This window comes from Camelus dromedarius, chromosome 1, assembly GCF_036321535.1.
Source record: "Camelus dromedarius isolate mCamDro1 chromosome 1, mCamDro1.pat, whole genome shotgun sequence".
Taxonomy (NCBI): domain Eukaryota; kingdom Metazoa; phylum Chordata; class Mammalia; order Artiodactyla; family Camelidae; genus Camelus; species Camelus dromedarius.
In genome coordinates, this window is record NC_087436.1 from 64297604 (window position 1) to 64313325 (window position 15722).

General features: G+C 34.6%; 1 protein-coding gene across 14 annotated transcripts in view; it reads left to right on the top strand.

Moving 5' to 3' along the window:
• ADGRL3 (adhesion G protein-coupled receptor L3) overlaps positions 1–15722 on the top strand; it is an 826419-nt gene that overhangs the window by 271996 nt on the left and 538701 nt on the right. For all 14 annotated transcript variants that reach the window (XM_064484960.1, XM_064484967.1, XM_064484927.1 and 11 more), the window contains exon 4: positions 9792–9995. In XM_064484960.1, the coding sequence (XP_064341030.1) occupies positions 9792–9995 (204 nt within the window). The remainder of the gene's footprint in view (positions 1–9791; positions 9996–15722) is intronic.

Below are 15722 nucleotides of genomic sequence, written 5' to 3' on the forward strand. Positions count from 1 at the left end.
ACGCTTGTTACTGTCTTTTTTCTTTTAGCCATCCTAGTCAAGATGAAATAGTATCTCATTGTGGTTTTGAGTTGCATTTCTCTAATGCATAATGTTGGCTTTCTTTTCATGTACTCATTTGTATATCTTACTTGAAGGTGTATTATTCAGTCATTTCTCAATTTTTAAGCTTTTTGTTGTTGATTTCTAAGCATTCTTTATAGACATGCCTTTTTTAAAAAGACCACAGGATACCATTGTTAAAATACATTTAGATTTAAGAATCCTTTAGACCGCATTTTCTAAGAGAGGCTTTTTGCTTGGATTTACCCACTTAAACTTCATCTATTTTGAATTCACTTCAAAATTATTTATCATTTGTCTAGCCTCACTTCACTTCCTCTTTTGTTTATTTGATTTTAAAAATAAGTCATTAATTCACGTTTTTATTATGATGGCAAAAACTAGTAATTGGCCGTTTTTGAAACTTTATTCTGGTGTGTGAACCATACAGTGGTGACATAACAAAATAGCAAGGTTATTCATTGGGTTCTTCTAGTTAGTTTCTAACTACTCCTCCTTAAGAAAATGATAAAGGACTTTAAGCTTTATCATGGTGGCCAGAAATAGAAATGTCTCTATTTTTGCTGTAGTTTGTATTCTTGGACTTCCAGTGTCTGGAAATCCCTTTTTGACATTTTTGTATCTTTGCTCAAATTTTAAGTATTGAGCTATTTATTTCCATAGACTTTCTCTGTTATGTCCTACAAACAACTCAGTGCCTCTTTTGAGTCATCTCAAGAAATTTATGCAATTTACGTCTCTATCAAATTTATATATTTTATATTAGTGTCCTCTGTACTCACTCATATCACATTTTTACACAAACAAACAGAAAAAGATAAGAATCGAAAGAGAACCTGAGGTTTTATATGGGAAGGATCCTAGTAAATTTGTACTTCAGCCCATTGGACTCATCTGAAGTATTACTATTTCAGAAGAAAAGATTAAGAGAAAACTAAATAAAGATAATGAGTGATTTGTAAATATTAATATTGAACAGCTCCTGCAGTTTTAAAGAACCCTGAATAAAGGAGGATGTCACATATTTAGAAAGAAATACGTACACGAAGCCCAGAAACTGAAGTTTACAACATTGTCTAATCTAAACTGATTTAGAATCCTAATTTGCATGGTTCTGTTGAACAAAGTAGAAGGATTTCAAGCGTTAGAGTCTAATTCCAATTCTGTTACTTCTAAGAAACATGACCTTAACCAATTTGAATCACAGTTTCCTTATTTGTTAAAGGAGTAATTAGGCCTACTTTGTTATAGCATGAGGATTAAGTAAAACAATGTATAGAAAGACCCGAACACAAAGCCTCACACGTTTAATCTTGGGAAAATGTGGTCATTAAAACATACCTTCAGGAATTAGAACCAAAACCCAAATGACCTGGATAGCAAGCAAAATTTAAAATACATCACCATCTTGGGGTCACTTATTTTCCATAGTGTTTTTCAAAGACTGCATTGTATAGTCTTAATCCCCAAATGTGACAGTTTCTCTAATTATGAGCCTACACATTTGTACACACATTCCATCATTATATTCAGGACTCACCCACTGGACTGTAACTAAGTCTTTAATGAGTTACTAATGAACATCTTAGGCTTAGATCAGCAAAAAAAAAAAAAAAAAAGAAAGTTAGAGTGTTGAAAAGCTATTCACAGTTAAGCCTGTTGCTTTTAATTAGACTATAAGCCTAATAAAATTTCCTGTCTTCACTATTCTTCCCAGGTTTGACAAAACAATAATGAGTGACAGATGTATCCTCACTTTGATATTATCAGTTTAATGTGAAGTTAAAAGGGATAAATACATTGAGCTAAATTAGAGAAACTATTGTTTGGTTAAATACTAAGATATAATATGCATAATCAAAATAGTGTGTTTTACAGTGATTCATTTTTTTTTCTTGGACTCAGATGACTTCAAAACAGATTTTGTTGTTGCATTAGAAAATAACAGATGACATGAAGAAAAAAAAAAGATCCAGATATGACTTAGATCATGTAGATTAAAAAAAAAAAATAAACCTCTATGTTTATAAAAGAACAGTCAGCTTTCACACATTGCTGCTTCTCTCCAAGCTGTTAGAGATACCACGAAAGTAGTCATCATAGACACTACCTGAATTAGATCAAGACTATTCGTTTCTGTGCCTCTTGTTAAAAATCAACAATGGTGGTGACTATTTAGCAATGATCCTTTTTTTTATTATTATTATTATTCCTTTTGATAGTGAGGTTGGTGAAACCATGCAAGCCTTAAGGGCACATGATTTAATAATGAAGACAGATAATACATAAAATTCAAAGCAACAGGCTGGTATGATGCTCTCCCTCCAGGGAACACAACAGTTTTGCTTAAAAGGAAGCCTTTTATATTGGTCACAATGGCTCAGGACAGTTGGAAGAGCTGTGATAGCCCAGATGTTTAATGGGCTACAGGCTGTTGCTAGGAGGCAAACTTGATGTCGTGCCTCTGCACACAGATTAAAAACCACTATGTTGATTTTTAAAACTAGATGTCTGATAATAATCACGCTCGATGTATATACTGTCGATATATGTAATCAATCAGTTTGATACGTGAGCCCGTCAACATCTCTGCTTCCTTGTGAGCCAGCATTTAGGCATTCATTTTGTATGTGTTGAGGAGGGAATGAAGAGGTAAAAATCTCTTACTACCAGAAAAAAAATACATAAAAGTTTCCATTCCTCTCAACTATCTTCAGAAATGCTGGTTATGATTAACTTAGTATGGGGAGAAAGAACTCACTCACAAGACAGATCTCTGTCAAAATATGTATGGTTTTTGCCACTCCCACACACACATTAAATATAATTGACAGTGTCATTAGGGAAAAGTGCCCTATTACTATAGTTATAAAGGTTTTTAAAGAAATTATTTACTTACAGCATTCTGAAAGCACATTTTCTAGATCATTAAAATTTTAATATCCTTTAAGAGGGGATTAGAGGAAGGGAAATTAAAAGTCAGTATTCTCCAAAGAACAAATTCCAGGGTTTTAGTTTTGTTATCATTAATTTAAATCTATTTGAATTATATTTACAAAGAGGCAGGTGTTTTTAGTTGGAAAGGCTGTTAGTTATCACTTTTCTGATGAATGATATATACTATGCCTTTTATTTAAATTTAATGAAAATAATATCTTTTTGTTGGAAACTGATTTTTTTTTCATAAATTTATGTCACTAGCAGAAATTTTACTCTCTGCTTACTCATTTTAACAAATATTTAAGGTGTTTATATCACAATATTACAATCTAGACAACCATTACAATGAATCAGCCACACTCTTATTCTATTTTTTGGACATGGAAGATGCCACACTTGGAAGCTAATTAAAAATAATCTTTTAATGTTGTTTCTTTTATTATTGAACATTAGGAGTTAAATTTCCCTTTAGCTTTATTCATAACAAGTGTTTGGTTCTTCCACTATTCTCAGAATGTCTTTTACAGCTTTTATAACTTGACTGTTCAGTTTTCTGGTGAAAGTTTAGCATAATGTTTTATTTTACTGTAACAAGTTGTGTTGTAGAGAAGAACAAGGAACCCAGTTTGAAGGTAAAATTGCTTATCTTCATAGGGCATACCTACTCTGCATAGAGCAGTTCAGTCTAGAAAGTCTGTTGGGTTAAATTGAATAGTATCCATATATGCATGAAGTTGCTTCATCATACACAGGTGGACAACACATCACTATTGAGCCATTTTCTTACAAAACCCAGAGGTGAAACAGACTTTTCTCTGTGTTTGAACATCCATGGTGTAATTTCTGCCTGGTGGCGTCCTTAGTCAGGTGCTTGAATGGGAACTTTTATGATGATTGTTAGTGATGACTACCCAGCCTATAACGGAATTATGCAGCTGTCACATGCACTTTGGGGAGAAATCAGGAAAGAAGTAATTTATTTATATGAAGTAATTTATTTATATTTAGTAATATTAATATTAAGTAATTTATTTATATTTAAAATGAAGGTGCTGGGAGAAAGGTAGAGACTTTCAGGTATGTGTAAGGAAGCAGGATTGGAAAATGAGCCTTTACTTATAAGAAAAGAAATGAAAGTGGTCGTCTCTGTCCTCTCCACCTCTTTTCCCTTTTGTTCTCTCCCTCTGCTTCCCCCCTAAGATGGATGGATGGATGGATGGATGATAGATAGATAGATAGATAGATAGATAGATAGATAGACAGATAGATAGATAGATAGATAGATAGATAGATAGATAGATAGATAGATAGAGATGTTGATATACATATAGCCAGATGGATCTGTATATGTCACTCAGATTGGATTAGACATTTTGTATTAATCAACCATTTGTTGTTATAAGTTTTTCCATATAGTTTCTAGCATTTATGTAGCACTTCACAGCTGAACACTTTTGCGCACAATCGCTCAGTATGTACTCATGACAATCCCATGAATCACAGGTAGTAGTCTCAGTAATTTTAAGATAAAAAGAATAAACTTGGAACCATCAATCTAATGATGCAGTGACATTTCAAATAGATTAGAAGAGAAGCTCAAATCAAAATTTCCTTAACCAGCTCAAGGAGGCTTCTTTGAAAGGCATTTTAATCATCTACTGAACATTGGCCTTATTTTATAGACCAGTTATTTAAATTAGAAATAAACCAAGGAAAACAGCATCAAGAAGAATGAGCTAGAAACAAAAGAAGAAAACAAAAGAAGTAACACTGATAAAATTTTATTTAAGGACGAAGGCAATATTGTGTTTGCTTAAATCTTGGAAATAAAAAAGAAACCAAGACTTTAAGTATTTAGAAGATTTAATTTAAAAGTAGATTTAAAATTTTAGATTTAAGTACAGAATAGAGGGGAAGTAGTGTGAAACTTGTTGCTGATTATATACATTGTGAGCAGTTTAGAAAAAAATATGGGAATAATGATACTGAGAGTATCATTTGGAAGCCTGAGCTGTAAGGGAAAGAATTTCCTATTAAGAAGGATAATTTGAACAAAGGATTAGGCAGTTATGTATAGAGAACAAGTTTTGTATTCAAGAGATAATAGTGAAAGGCAGAATTTAATATGTAGGTTAGGGTCATAGCTGTAATTACACTACATTTAAAACTCTGTAAGGCTCATAATTAGCTAATTATTTTAAAAGCTATGGTAAAATATTACCCCAGTACACGAAAACAAATGATTTGTGAATATGAAAGTTAAACCACTTGTAACTCTGGCAGATGATGCTCCGATGATGTCTTGTTGTAAGCATTTCTCTCTCCTTACAAATATTTTAGTACTGCATCCCATTGTGGGGTCTAGATTCCAGGCTCATGATTATGATCAATAGATGTTTGGAGGAAGAAGCTGAGTAACTGACTGAATTATATAGCTGCTCATCTAAGGTGAACAAGAAATTAGTAGCAGTGGAAATTGTTTGAAAAAAATGCTTACTTAGTATCTTTTAAATTATTTATAAATCAGTTTTGATCTTTGAAAGCACATATCATTGAAATCTGATATATTTGATATTTATTTCAATTATAAGCTCCACAGGTAAGATGAAAACTCCAGTCCTACCATCACAAATACTTTACCTCTAAGGAATAATGTTCCTATTCTTCCTTTTCTTACATCTTGCCTCATATTTACCCACAACCAATATTCAGAAACTTGGATGCTCTGATGGCCTTTGATGTTTGTAGTCCACACATAAACGTAGGGGAAATATTTTGACTGTTTTAGTAGGTTGTGAAATATTAATTTTTATATTTCATGCTTGCCCACTAGGAAAGCAGAATCAAAGTGTTTAAATAGTAAAAACATCTGAATATGAAGTAAGTATATGGACAACTTAAGTATGGCAACAACTCACATTGCTTATGATGAATATTTAATATCATTTATGATTAAAGCAGTTCAGAATTTTAAAAAATAGTGAGTCCCTCTTTTTTTTTAAACGCAATTTTTAAAGAAGTTAAGAATGAAGTGTTTCTTCCTTTGAAGAAGGTCTGAAAGAAAGAAGAACAAGATGTATTAGCCTTATCATTGCTTCCTGCCCTAGAACTGAGATTCTTTCAGACATCTTAAAATTATATACAAAAAGTTTGAAAATGTGGTCTCAAAAGGAGATGGGTGTGGAGTATAAGGGGGCTGTCTTCCACCTACAGTTCATGTCACAACATTGTGGAGTACTTTTCATAGTTAATTTGAAAGAAACCTTTCCCTTTATGAATCTGGAGAAGAAAAGAGACATTTTTGATGTGAAGCCTTCAAATATCTGTGAAGCCCAGTGTTTTCTAGGAGTAGCTTATTGTGTTTTGCAAATAGCCCATTTTTTATAGAATTTAGACAAGTGAGAGGAGAATGCAAGAGTATAGATATTACACTTTTCTCAACATGGAGAAGAACTTGTTGCTTCAAATGGAATTGGGTGCCCTAAGAGCAGAGTGAGTTTGTGATCACTGTCTCTTCGTGTGAAATTGGGAGATTTTTAGCAGGAAAGCTCGAAGGGTTATTATCTATCGTGTGAGTTGAATGATTCTTTCCAGACTTGGGATTCCATGCTTCTAATGGAATACTAGAATTATAACTGTAATGTTTATCTTGAAGTTTATTTTTTAAATAGCTTCAGGAAGACAAATTAGATTTATATTTATAACTCAAATAAATATTCCCCCAGAAGTTACACAATACATTTAGTATAACATATACAATAATTTTAAAAACAAAAATGAAGATTTAGGCTCTGTTCTCACAGCCCTTCTCCACATGGGTAGTGTAACAGCTCCTCCACTTTCCCTTCCACTGATCGGTGACTCTGGATTCCATTTATCAAGATGTCAATTTGAAGGAGAGTCTGATCTATAGACACATAAGGTACTCCAGCTTCATGGAACACCTTGGAGTCTAATATCCTTCAATTTAAGAGTCAAAGTCTATGTAACTTCCTGGTATTTTTGTATTTCTCTGTCTCACTACATAAAATTATTTTATTCTCTGATCCAAACCCACTCTTTCTAGGTCACTAGACCTTGCTTTCTAGTTGTAATTTGAACATTAATTTTTTTTTTGTTTAAGCTGTGATTCTTTCATTTAATACAGACAGTATTATATTTTTCAGCTGATGGTGATTCCACTCGATATGCATTTTAAATCAGTTGTCACTCTCTGCCTAATCTAGAAATTGACCTTTCCCGAAATTGATCTCTTTCAGTAGAAATCATTATCCCTGTGCTTTCCCCCTATCCTGTCCTATTCTTTTTCTTCCCAGGAGCTGTATTCAGTATCCTAAATAGATGGTTGATTGTCCCCAAACTAAACTCCTTACCCTGCTTTACAAAGCTCAGGATCTGGCTGTTGCTTACTCCTCTGATCTCATTCCAGATCATTCATCTCCCAGCCCACTGTCCACAGCTTCATTGGCCATTGTGCTATTTCTTGAACAGACCATGGTAGTTCCAGCCTGAGGTCTTTGCAGCAGACTGAAATGTTCTTTACTCCTGGTTTTTGTATGCCTGGCAACTTCCAATATCATTGAGATCTCATTTTAACTTTTACTGCCATAGATAAGTCTTCCATAAAGTCCTAAACAGAATAGCATTTAATATTACCCTGTTTAAACTTTGTTTACTGCGATTTGTCTGTGTCTCCCCCCACCACCATCCCATTGTCATCTGGATGTGGTTCTACTTTTTATTGGTCTCTTCCCCCCTCTTCTCTCTAACCCCTCTGCTCCCGTCTCCCCAGTACCATTTGTCTCTTGCTCTTTCTTGGGCTCTGTACAGCTCAGCTTGTATACACTGTGTACACACAAACAGCCAAGCAAAAACCCAATGGCAAACACTTTAAAAAAAAAAAACTTTCTGTAGATTACATATCTATATGGAGTTTAAAAATGTCTATGAATTTGCATATTTTCTGTCTCCCACACAAGAATGGGTGATTCGTTAATGAATATAGTCTGTTTTGTTCACCAAAATCTCTAGCACCTAGAAAAGGACCTGATACATAATGGGAACTCAAAACATGTTTGTTGAATGAATGAACAAATAAATGCATGCTCCATCACTTCAGATGTCCTTATATGTTAATTTGGCTGAGTATGAGATTCAACATTATCATAACTGAAGCTTGCAAGATAAATAACAGCTTTATAATCTTTTCCTAATTTCCTTCCATAGAGTAGTTATAAAGATAGTAGGGAAAACATACCTGTACATAAGTCATATAAAAATAATAAAAAAAATTAGTCACATTGTCATTTTGGGTAACAAGGAGAGGGATATTTTAGAACTCAAAAGATCAAAAAAGATGCCACTAGTGGCAATTACTTAGAGATTTATTTTCACAAATTTTTTGGTCTTAAACCTTATTTTCTTCTTTGACACCCTTTTCGTTCACAAGAACTATCAAAATAGCATTCAGATTACCTTTTGCCTATATATTTTAGTATACATACATTATACTGAGTTTAAATAAAGATGTTTTTTCAGGGTGATGCCTTAAAGTTACATTCTAAATCTTTTCATCATAGATGGATTGTTTGACAAATTTCTTAATATCAGTTTGTTTCCTATAAGAGCTATATCATTTGTTGTGATTTGGAAGAGAACATGTTTTTCATTCTTAATTTGTGGAAATTTTATATATCAAGAGATTGTAGTGCTACTGTATAAACTTCCAGTATTAGAAAGACGATCATAAAATCCTCTTGCATGTTCACGTTTCTTATTTTCTCTCCTGCCTATGGAATGGTACCTATGCAGCATTATTATGCATGTTGTAGGATGTTAAATATAATTGTGTAAAGCAAAGTCTTTTCCCTTGTAAAGTCTGTTCCCTTCTGTTAGCAGGAACATTTTCAGTATCATTTCTATTTATTACACTAGTTGCAATTAGTGTAGAGAAATGTGTATCTATGTACCAATTCATCAGAAAAAAAAATCCTGTACTTAAATAGCTCTGTTTTTCATAGCATATAATGTATAACTGTTTTGTGAATATTAAAAAAGTCATGTGTGTACAATTTTATTTTTTTCATTATTGTCTTGGTCTTCCATATTTATTCATTTATGTACTATGTACCATTTGTCAGTAAAATCACTGTGTATATAAATGGCAAAAATGTATGTATATCTTTTTCACTTTAATGTCCATCACAGACTTAATACAGAATCTATCCTAAAATGTGAAATGACCTGAAACATATAAATAAACATAAAACAATCCATGTAAGTGTAATAATACAAGAACAAACAAAACTAATAAAAAAAAAAACCTCTCTGAAACTTTCTTCACCCATTACTTTATCAAGCTTTTTGTGTGTAAATATTTAGTTCAGTAACCAATGTTTTATTGACACGGATATTAGTGCCCATAAATTACAACAGAATACTGTAAATCTATTTAAAATATCAATAATATTTCTATTTTTTCAGGTAGTTTTCTCTGCTTTCAATAACTATGTTTAGTTTCCTAATCGTTGTTAGGAATTAGGATGAGGTTTTTGGCTTACTGAAGACAGTGTTTAACTAGGATGGAGTTACACAGTCAGCATCACAGTAGGGACCAGGAGCTGTGACCTCCTCAGCTCCAGGGTTGTGTGAGTGGGGCCAGGGGTGGCTGGAGTCCCGGGCCTACGGCCTGCATCAGAGAGCAGCCTTGGGAAGAGCCTCTAGCAGGGCTCCAGTGAGGCCGGCCTGAGCTGAGCGGAGTCTGATGGTGCGCCCTGCGGTCCCCGCAGGTGGCAAGCACAGTGAGCGACGTCCAGCCCTCGCTGTTCCACTGCGACACGCGGAGCGCAGCCCAGGAGGCGCTCTACCTCCCAGACATCTCCTTCAGCAGCCAGCTGCGGAGCGCGCCACTGCTCATCGCGGACCAGGGCCCCGTGGAGCTACCAGAGGAGTTCGTGGTCCAGGTGCCCAAGGAGCCCAGATCTCAGCCCAAGGTGCGGCCGGCGGTGGGGGAAGAGGGCTGGGGGTGGCTGGGCAGGGACTCCTGGGAGGCTCAGCCCCAGGCAGTAGCCCAAATTTGTCTTCCTTTGTCTCTAGCCTCTGCGTCCGCTCGCTGTGGCTGATGTTTGCACTTAGTGATATCCTGGCCTGTTTAACAATGCATGCTTGTTCTGCATTAGAGCCTCATCACTATTTCAAAATGTTTGACTTTCAATTTCTGATTGGGTTTGAAATATCTTTGCATTATCATAGGAAGTTTAAAATTACTTTTAGTGACACTGACAACTGTTGTAAAATTTGAATGGTTGTAAAAGACACAGTTTACCATTTCTGATCATCTATCTGCTTGTTTGGAAAAAAAAAATCGCATTAATGGATACTACCAAGATTTTTGAGAAGATTATGATGAAAACATATTGGTTAGGAATAGTATATAGTCATTTAAAGCATGAAACCTGATAGAAAAGTGTTAGTTACAGAAGCAACCTAATTTTCTTATGAAGATGTTGAAAAGTGCCTTATTTATATTATTTATAATATTGTCTCTGTAGCTGGCAAGTACAGTGAGTGACATCCAGCCCTTGAAGCTCCAGTGAGGAGCATTATGTCATATTTGCACAAAACTCAGTGATTTTTTTTCCTTAATACTTTAAAAATATGTATGTGTGTGTGTATATATATATATATATATATATATATATATATATATATTCATCTTTACTAATATTTAGGCAGTTTCTCACAAAATTCCATATAGACATTTATCCCTCTAATTTCCCATGGGGATTGTGTGTGTGTGTGTGTGTGTGTGTGTATATATATATACACACACACACACACACACGTATACATACATATACACACACATATATACTATATAATATATTATTTAGATATTTAATATACAAACTATTTATATTATATATTTATTAAGTATTTATGTATTATGTATTATTTATATAAATATTGTTTTATAATTTTCTTTGTGTGCCACAACTCGAAAAATGCTGGGAAGCACTTGGCAGGTGGAACCATAAATATCAATCCTTGTCCCAAAACACAGTCACCTCTCCTACCCCATAATTTCTTCAAGGGGATGCACATATGAGAAATACTGGCAAAGGAACATGAAATGCCACTATATTAGCTGAAGTTACCTTCTAAACCCCATTCCAGAACTCTCTGGTAAAATAAGTTGGAATACTGTTTTAGCTCAGGGACTAAGAGTGATGCATCATAAATCAACTTGAGATTTAAGAGACCTGTGAGTGTAAACCTAACTCTTCAGTTACTGTCACCACATGGAAAGAGTAAGTGTGGGGATGACTGTGGCACTCATAGAGGCGCTGTCCACTCAGGAACACTGTTCAGTCAATGGCCTAGAATGTTTCAATTCAAATAAGCATTTCTTCCTTGGTGGTGGTGACTTGGGGGCAATGGTGGTGGGTAATTGCATTTATTTCTACAGAAGCATGAAAAATTGACTCTTAAGTGTTTGGAAAAATCAGGGGAAGTGTAGAGTAAACATTATTTAAGAACTTGATTTTTTTTTTCTTTTTTCTTTTGTTTTGCATTACCATTTCAAACCTGAAATTCTCTAAATTGGGTGCACTTATGTTTTTACCAAAATAGACTTCAGAAATCACAAAGTTTTCATCAGGATGTTGACTTTTGAATGATATTGTAAAGTAGTAATATGAAATTAATATTATTTAATTTACACAAATGCATATATGTTCATCACAGTTTCTAGTACTACTGAGGAAATGAAATCCAGAAATAAAGTTTAATTTTTGAGTAGATGCTATAAATGTTTAAATCAGCAGCTAACATAAACACACACACACACATACACACACAAACACCTGCTGGCCATTCTGTCTTGTGAGAAAAATTCAGAATAGCAGTAATTAGAATAGTTTTTCGTATGGTACTTTTACTAAGATGTTGGCTGAATTTATACATCCCCTAACTTTTATAGCTTAATAAGATTTTTCTATATATCTAACCTTTACTTTTTGCCATGTATGTGGCAGGTGATTAAGTTATGTTTTTCTGTCAATTTACACATAGGAAAATTGCATAATATTCTGTTTTGGACAAAAAAGTAAGTGAAGGTACAGTCAACCCTTATGTGATCTCGTGAATGAAGACTGAAGTAAATGTCATTCAGTTTAAAAGGAGCCTGCAGAATCATGTTAATCTGTTATGATGAGGCAATGCTTTTCGAAAGTTGCTGTTGTGCAAAAGTAATTTTATCAGTGAGATACAGAGCAACTGAAGGTCATCTTCGAATGCTCCCTATAGAAAGAATAAAGAAGAAGAAGTAAATATTACAGGGGCATAATCTTTTTTGATACAGGAGATAGTACATACAGCTAGAGTGCTTGGACAGGTATTAAAAATGAAATTAAAATGAGATACCACATTACTTTGAGCTCTTCAGATTGAAAAGACATGGAAGAATTCAAACTAGAAATTATCAGTGAATTCCAGTTCCCTCCCTGCTTCCCTCCTCCACCTTTCTCAAAACAAAAACAAGAGTCTGTTATAGAAACAGTATACTTTGAGACATAGGAAACTCAGAAAAAATAAAAATAATAAAGATTAATATTAATGCAATATTTGATTGAAAAATAAAGTTGATATTACTTTTTTAAAAAGTTAACCTCTATTTGTTCTATAGATAGGCAAACAAGCAAATAGAAACCCAAGAAAAACAGCCTTAACCATATAACAAAAAGCCTTTTATTGGTTTGAAATTAAACTTTGGCCTTTTTTTTCCTCTTTACATTCATTTGACTCCAGATAGCTAATAGCAGTTCTTGAGAGTTAACGAGTGTTTGGATTCACAGGAATTAGGACTTCACAGTAGAGCAGCAAAGCATAAAGAATTAAAAAAACATTGTTCTCAGAAGACATGTTTCTCTTTAGCATATTAAGGCAGAAGGAAGTCTGAGGGCAGATTGCACAGCTAATGACTAGATATCAAGACTTTTCCTTGAAGCTAGAGGAATGTTAATGTGTTTTTAATCAGCATTTTCCTTGCTTTAATTGTGATTTTCAGGCAGATGCGTAAAAAGTTCATTGAGATGATCTACAAATAACCCTCCTGCAAGCCACATGTACCATGTGCAGAGTTCATACAGCTAAAGCATTTCAGTCCTGACCAGTCATAAAGACTCTACCTGGTGCTCATTTTTAAACTTTCCTTTTGCCAGAGCCAACATGCTTTTAGTGGGGCTTGTGTATTCTCTTAATCCTCTTAGTGAATCACAGCCAACCTGCCATCACTTTTTTTTCCCATTTTCTCCCATTCTTCGGTTTTTATGTTTATAGATGAGAATGCTTTTATGATAATTAAAGCAAGGAGAAAACTCCATTTAATTTTTTATTGCTTTAAACAAAAATCAGCCTTTAAAATTAGTCTGAATTATTAAAAATGGATGGCTCCTTCATTCATTCTTGCCCTCACGTATTTTTTCAACATTTAGTTCAGTGCAGATGCATGCCGGGTACTGCACTGAGTGGCAGGAAGGCAAAGATGGAAAACTCATAAACTTTGATCTCTCAGTGGGTATTGGGGCACAAAAATGGGACAGTGTGGTAAATGTTTGCTAGAGGGTATCTTCCCTCTGCACCCAAAAGGCAGGAACCTTGTTTGTAAAATGGTAATTAACGTAAGCCTTTGTGTGTGTGCAGGGTCGCATGTGTGTTTGCTTGAGTGGGAGTGCCAACTGCAGGAGCATGTTTTAAGCATCTATAATTCTTATGGAAATCTAAGAATTCTTGAGTACTGGACCTTGGTAATCAATAAATACCAGAATTTTCTTTTCTTTCCCATGGGCCTGGTTCTTTGGTTCGCCTCTGACTTTCCAGCGGCTTTCTTTGCTCATTAACATTGTTAAGTGACAACCCACATTGTACATCACTGCTTTTAGCCACAGCACTCACCACCAACTGGCACTTGTCTTGCGTTTTAGTTTGAATTTCCAAAAAGAGAATTTATTCCCCATCAGATTAGGTGAATATCCCTGATTTAATTATTCATGTTATTGGCTGTCTCATGATGTAGACCCATGTAGAAGCAATTGTGTAGCAAAGAGGCAGTACTGGGAATACCTATTACAAAGATGAGTATAATGTACTACGGAGCATGTAGAGGGAATATCCACCCAGTCTTAGACGAACAGAGAAGATGCTCCTGAAGAAAAGAGGCATTTAATCTGGGACCTGACAGAGAAGTAGTAGTAAGCCAAGGGCAGAGGTAGAAGAAGAAAGACACTACTATAGATGGAGGAAACAGTAACACAAAGGCATAGTTCAGTATGATTGGAACCATACGTGTCCAGAGGGTAATTTCTAGATTTTAGTCCAGAAATGATCTGGATCTGATCAGGATAGCATATTACATTATGAGGAGTTTGGAATTTTCCTGATGACAGTGAGGAAACTATTAATCTTAGAGGAATTAAGGGTGGCACCTGGCACCTGCATTTGAAGAATGAACCAGAGGCTTCAGGACTGGAAATGGAAGGTTATTCTATCAATTCAGATAAGAAATGATGGTGGGCCTAACTCTAGGAGTGAATGACATTAGTGATAATTAGGACCGGCTGATGTAGAGAAAGATTCATTGGATAGGTGAGTAAGAAGAGGGAAAATCCAAAGAGGACTACCGGATTTCTTGCCTGAAAGATTGTGTGATGAATGATTGTATCACTTATTGAGATAAGAAAGACAAAAGGAGACACAGAATGTTGGTAAGAAATGATGGTAACAAATGACTTCTTCAACATACTCTTTGGAATAGAAACCCAACTTTCTGGCCCCAAATATAAGAACCCTTAACTTATATATATATAATATATAAATCTGAAAAAAAGGTAATTTAAAGTGCTATTTGTTAAGCATGTTATTCTCATCAAAAAGAAAAAAAATGTTATCACTGTTAGACATTCTATTTTGGCTTAGGTGTGATAAGATTCTGCAACAAAGGAGCATCTGCTGGGATTTTCATTCAATCCTTCCTTCTACTTCCCAGTAATACCTAGCTGGCCCATGTTGGAGCAAAGATTAGATTGGATTTTGAGCTCCCCTGTGTTCTCATGAAACAGCTGAGAGAATTCTTACTGTATATGTTCTTTTGCAATATATACTTTTCATTACTGTGGCAAGGAGACAAATTGAATGACGTTAAGAGTGTTGATCTGCAGGCCTAAATATATTTGGCATTCATTCAGTTCTTAGTCCAATGTTCCATGTCAAAATCTGGAAAGAAGTGGGAGACTGATCTACTCATGTTTGTGTTCATTAACAGTGTAACATAGCACACAGTTTAATGAAGTAATAACAAAAAAATCTTCATGTGTCTTTTGAGAATGCCTCCGAAATGAATCTTGGTTTATACTCTTGCCTAATTAAAACTGAGTATTAAAATAGAATATCCCTTGATGACATTGTAAAGTGATGCTTTATCTTAAGGAAATGTTTAACGTTCTCATTGGTTAAGAGCCTAGCAAAATAAAAGCTGCGCTCCAAAAAATGAACACTTTTAAAGTCATAGATCCAAGACCATGGTTGAAGAGCTCATCTAATTTTACATAAGAAGGCTTTAAAATAAACTGATCGAGGCAGGGAAGGGGTGGCAAACCACTCATTTATTGAAATTATTGTAAGACAGTGATTTGGGAATGGAGCCAATTCTTTTGTGCACCATG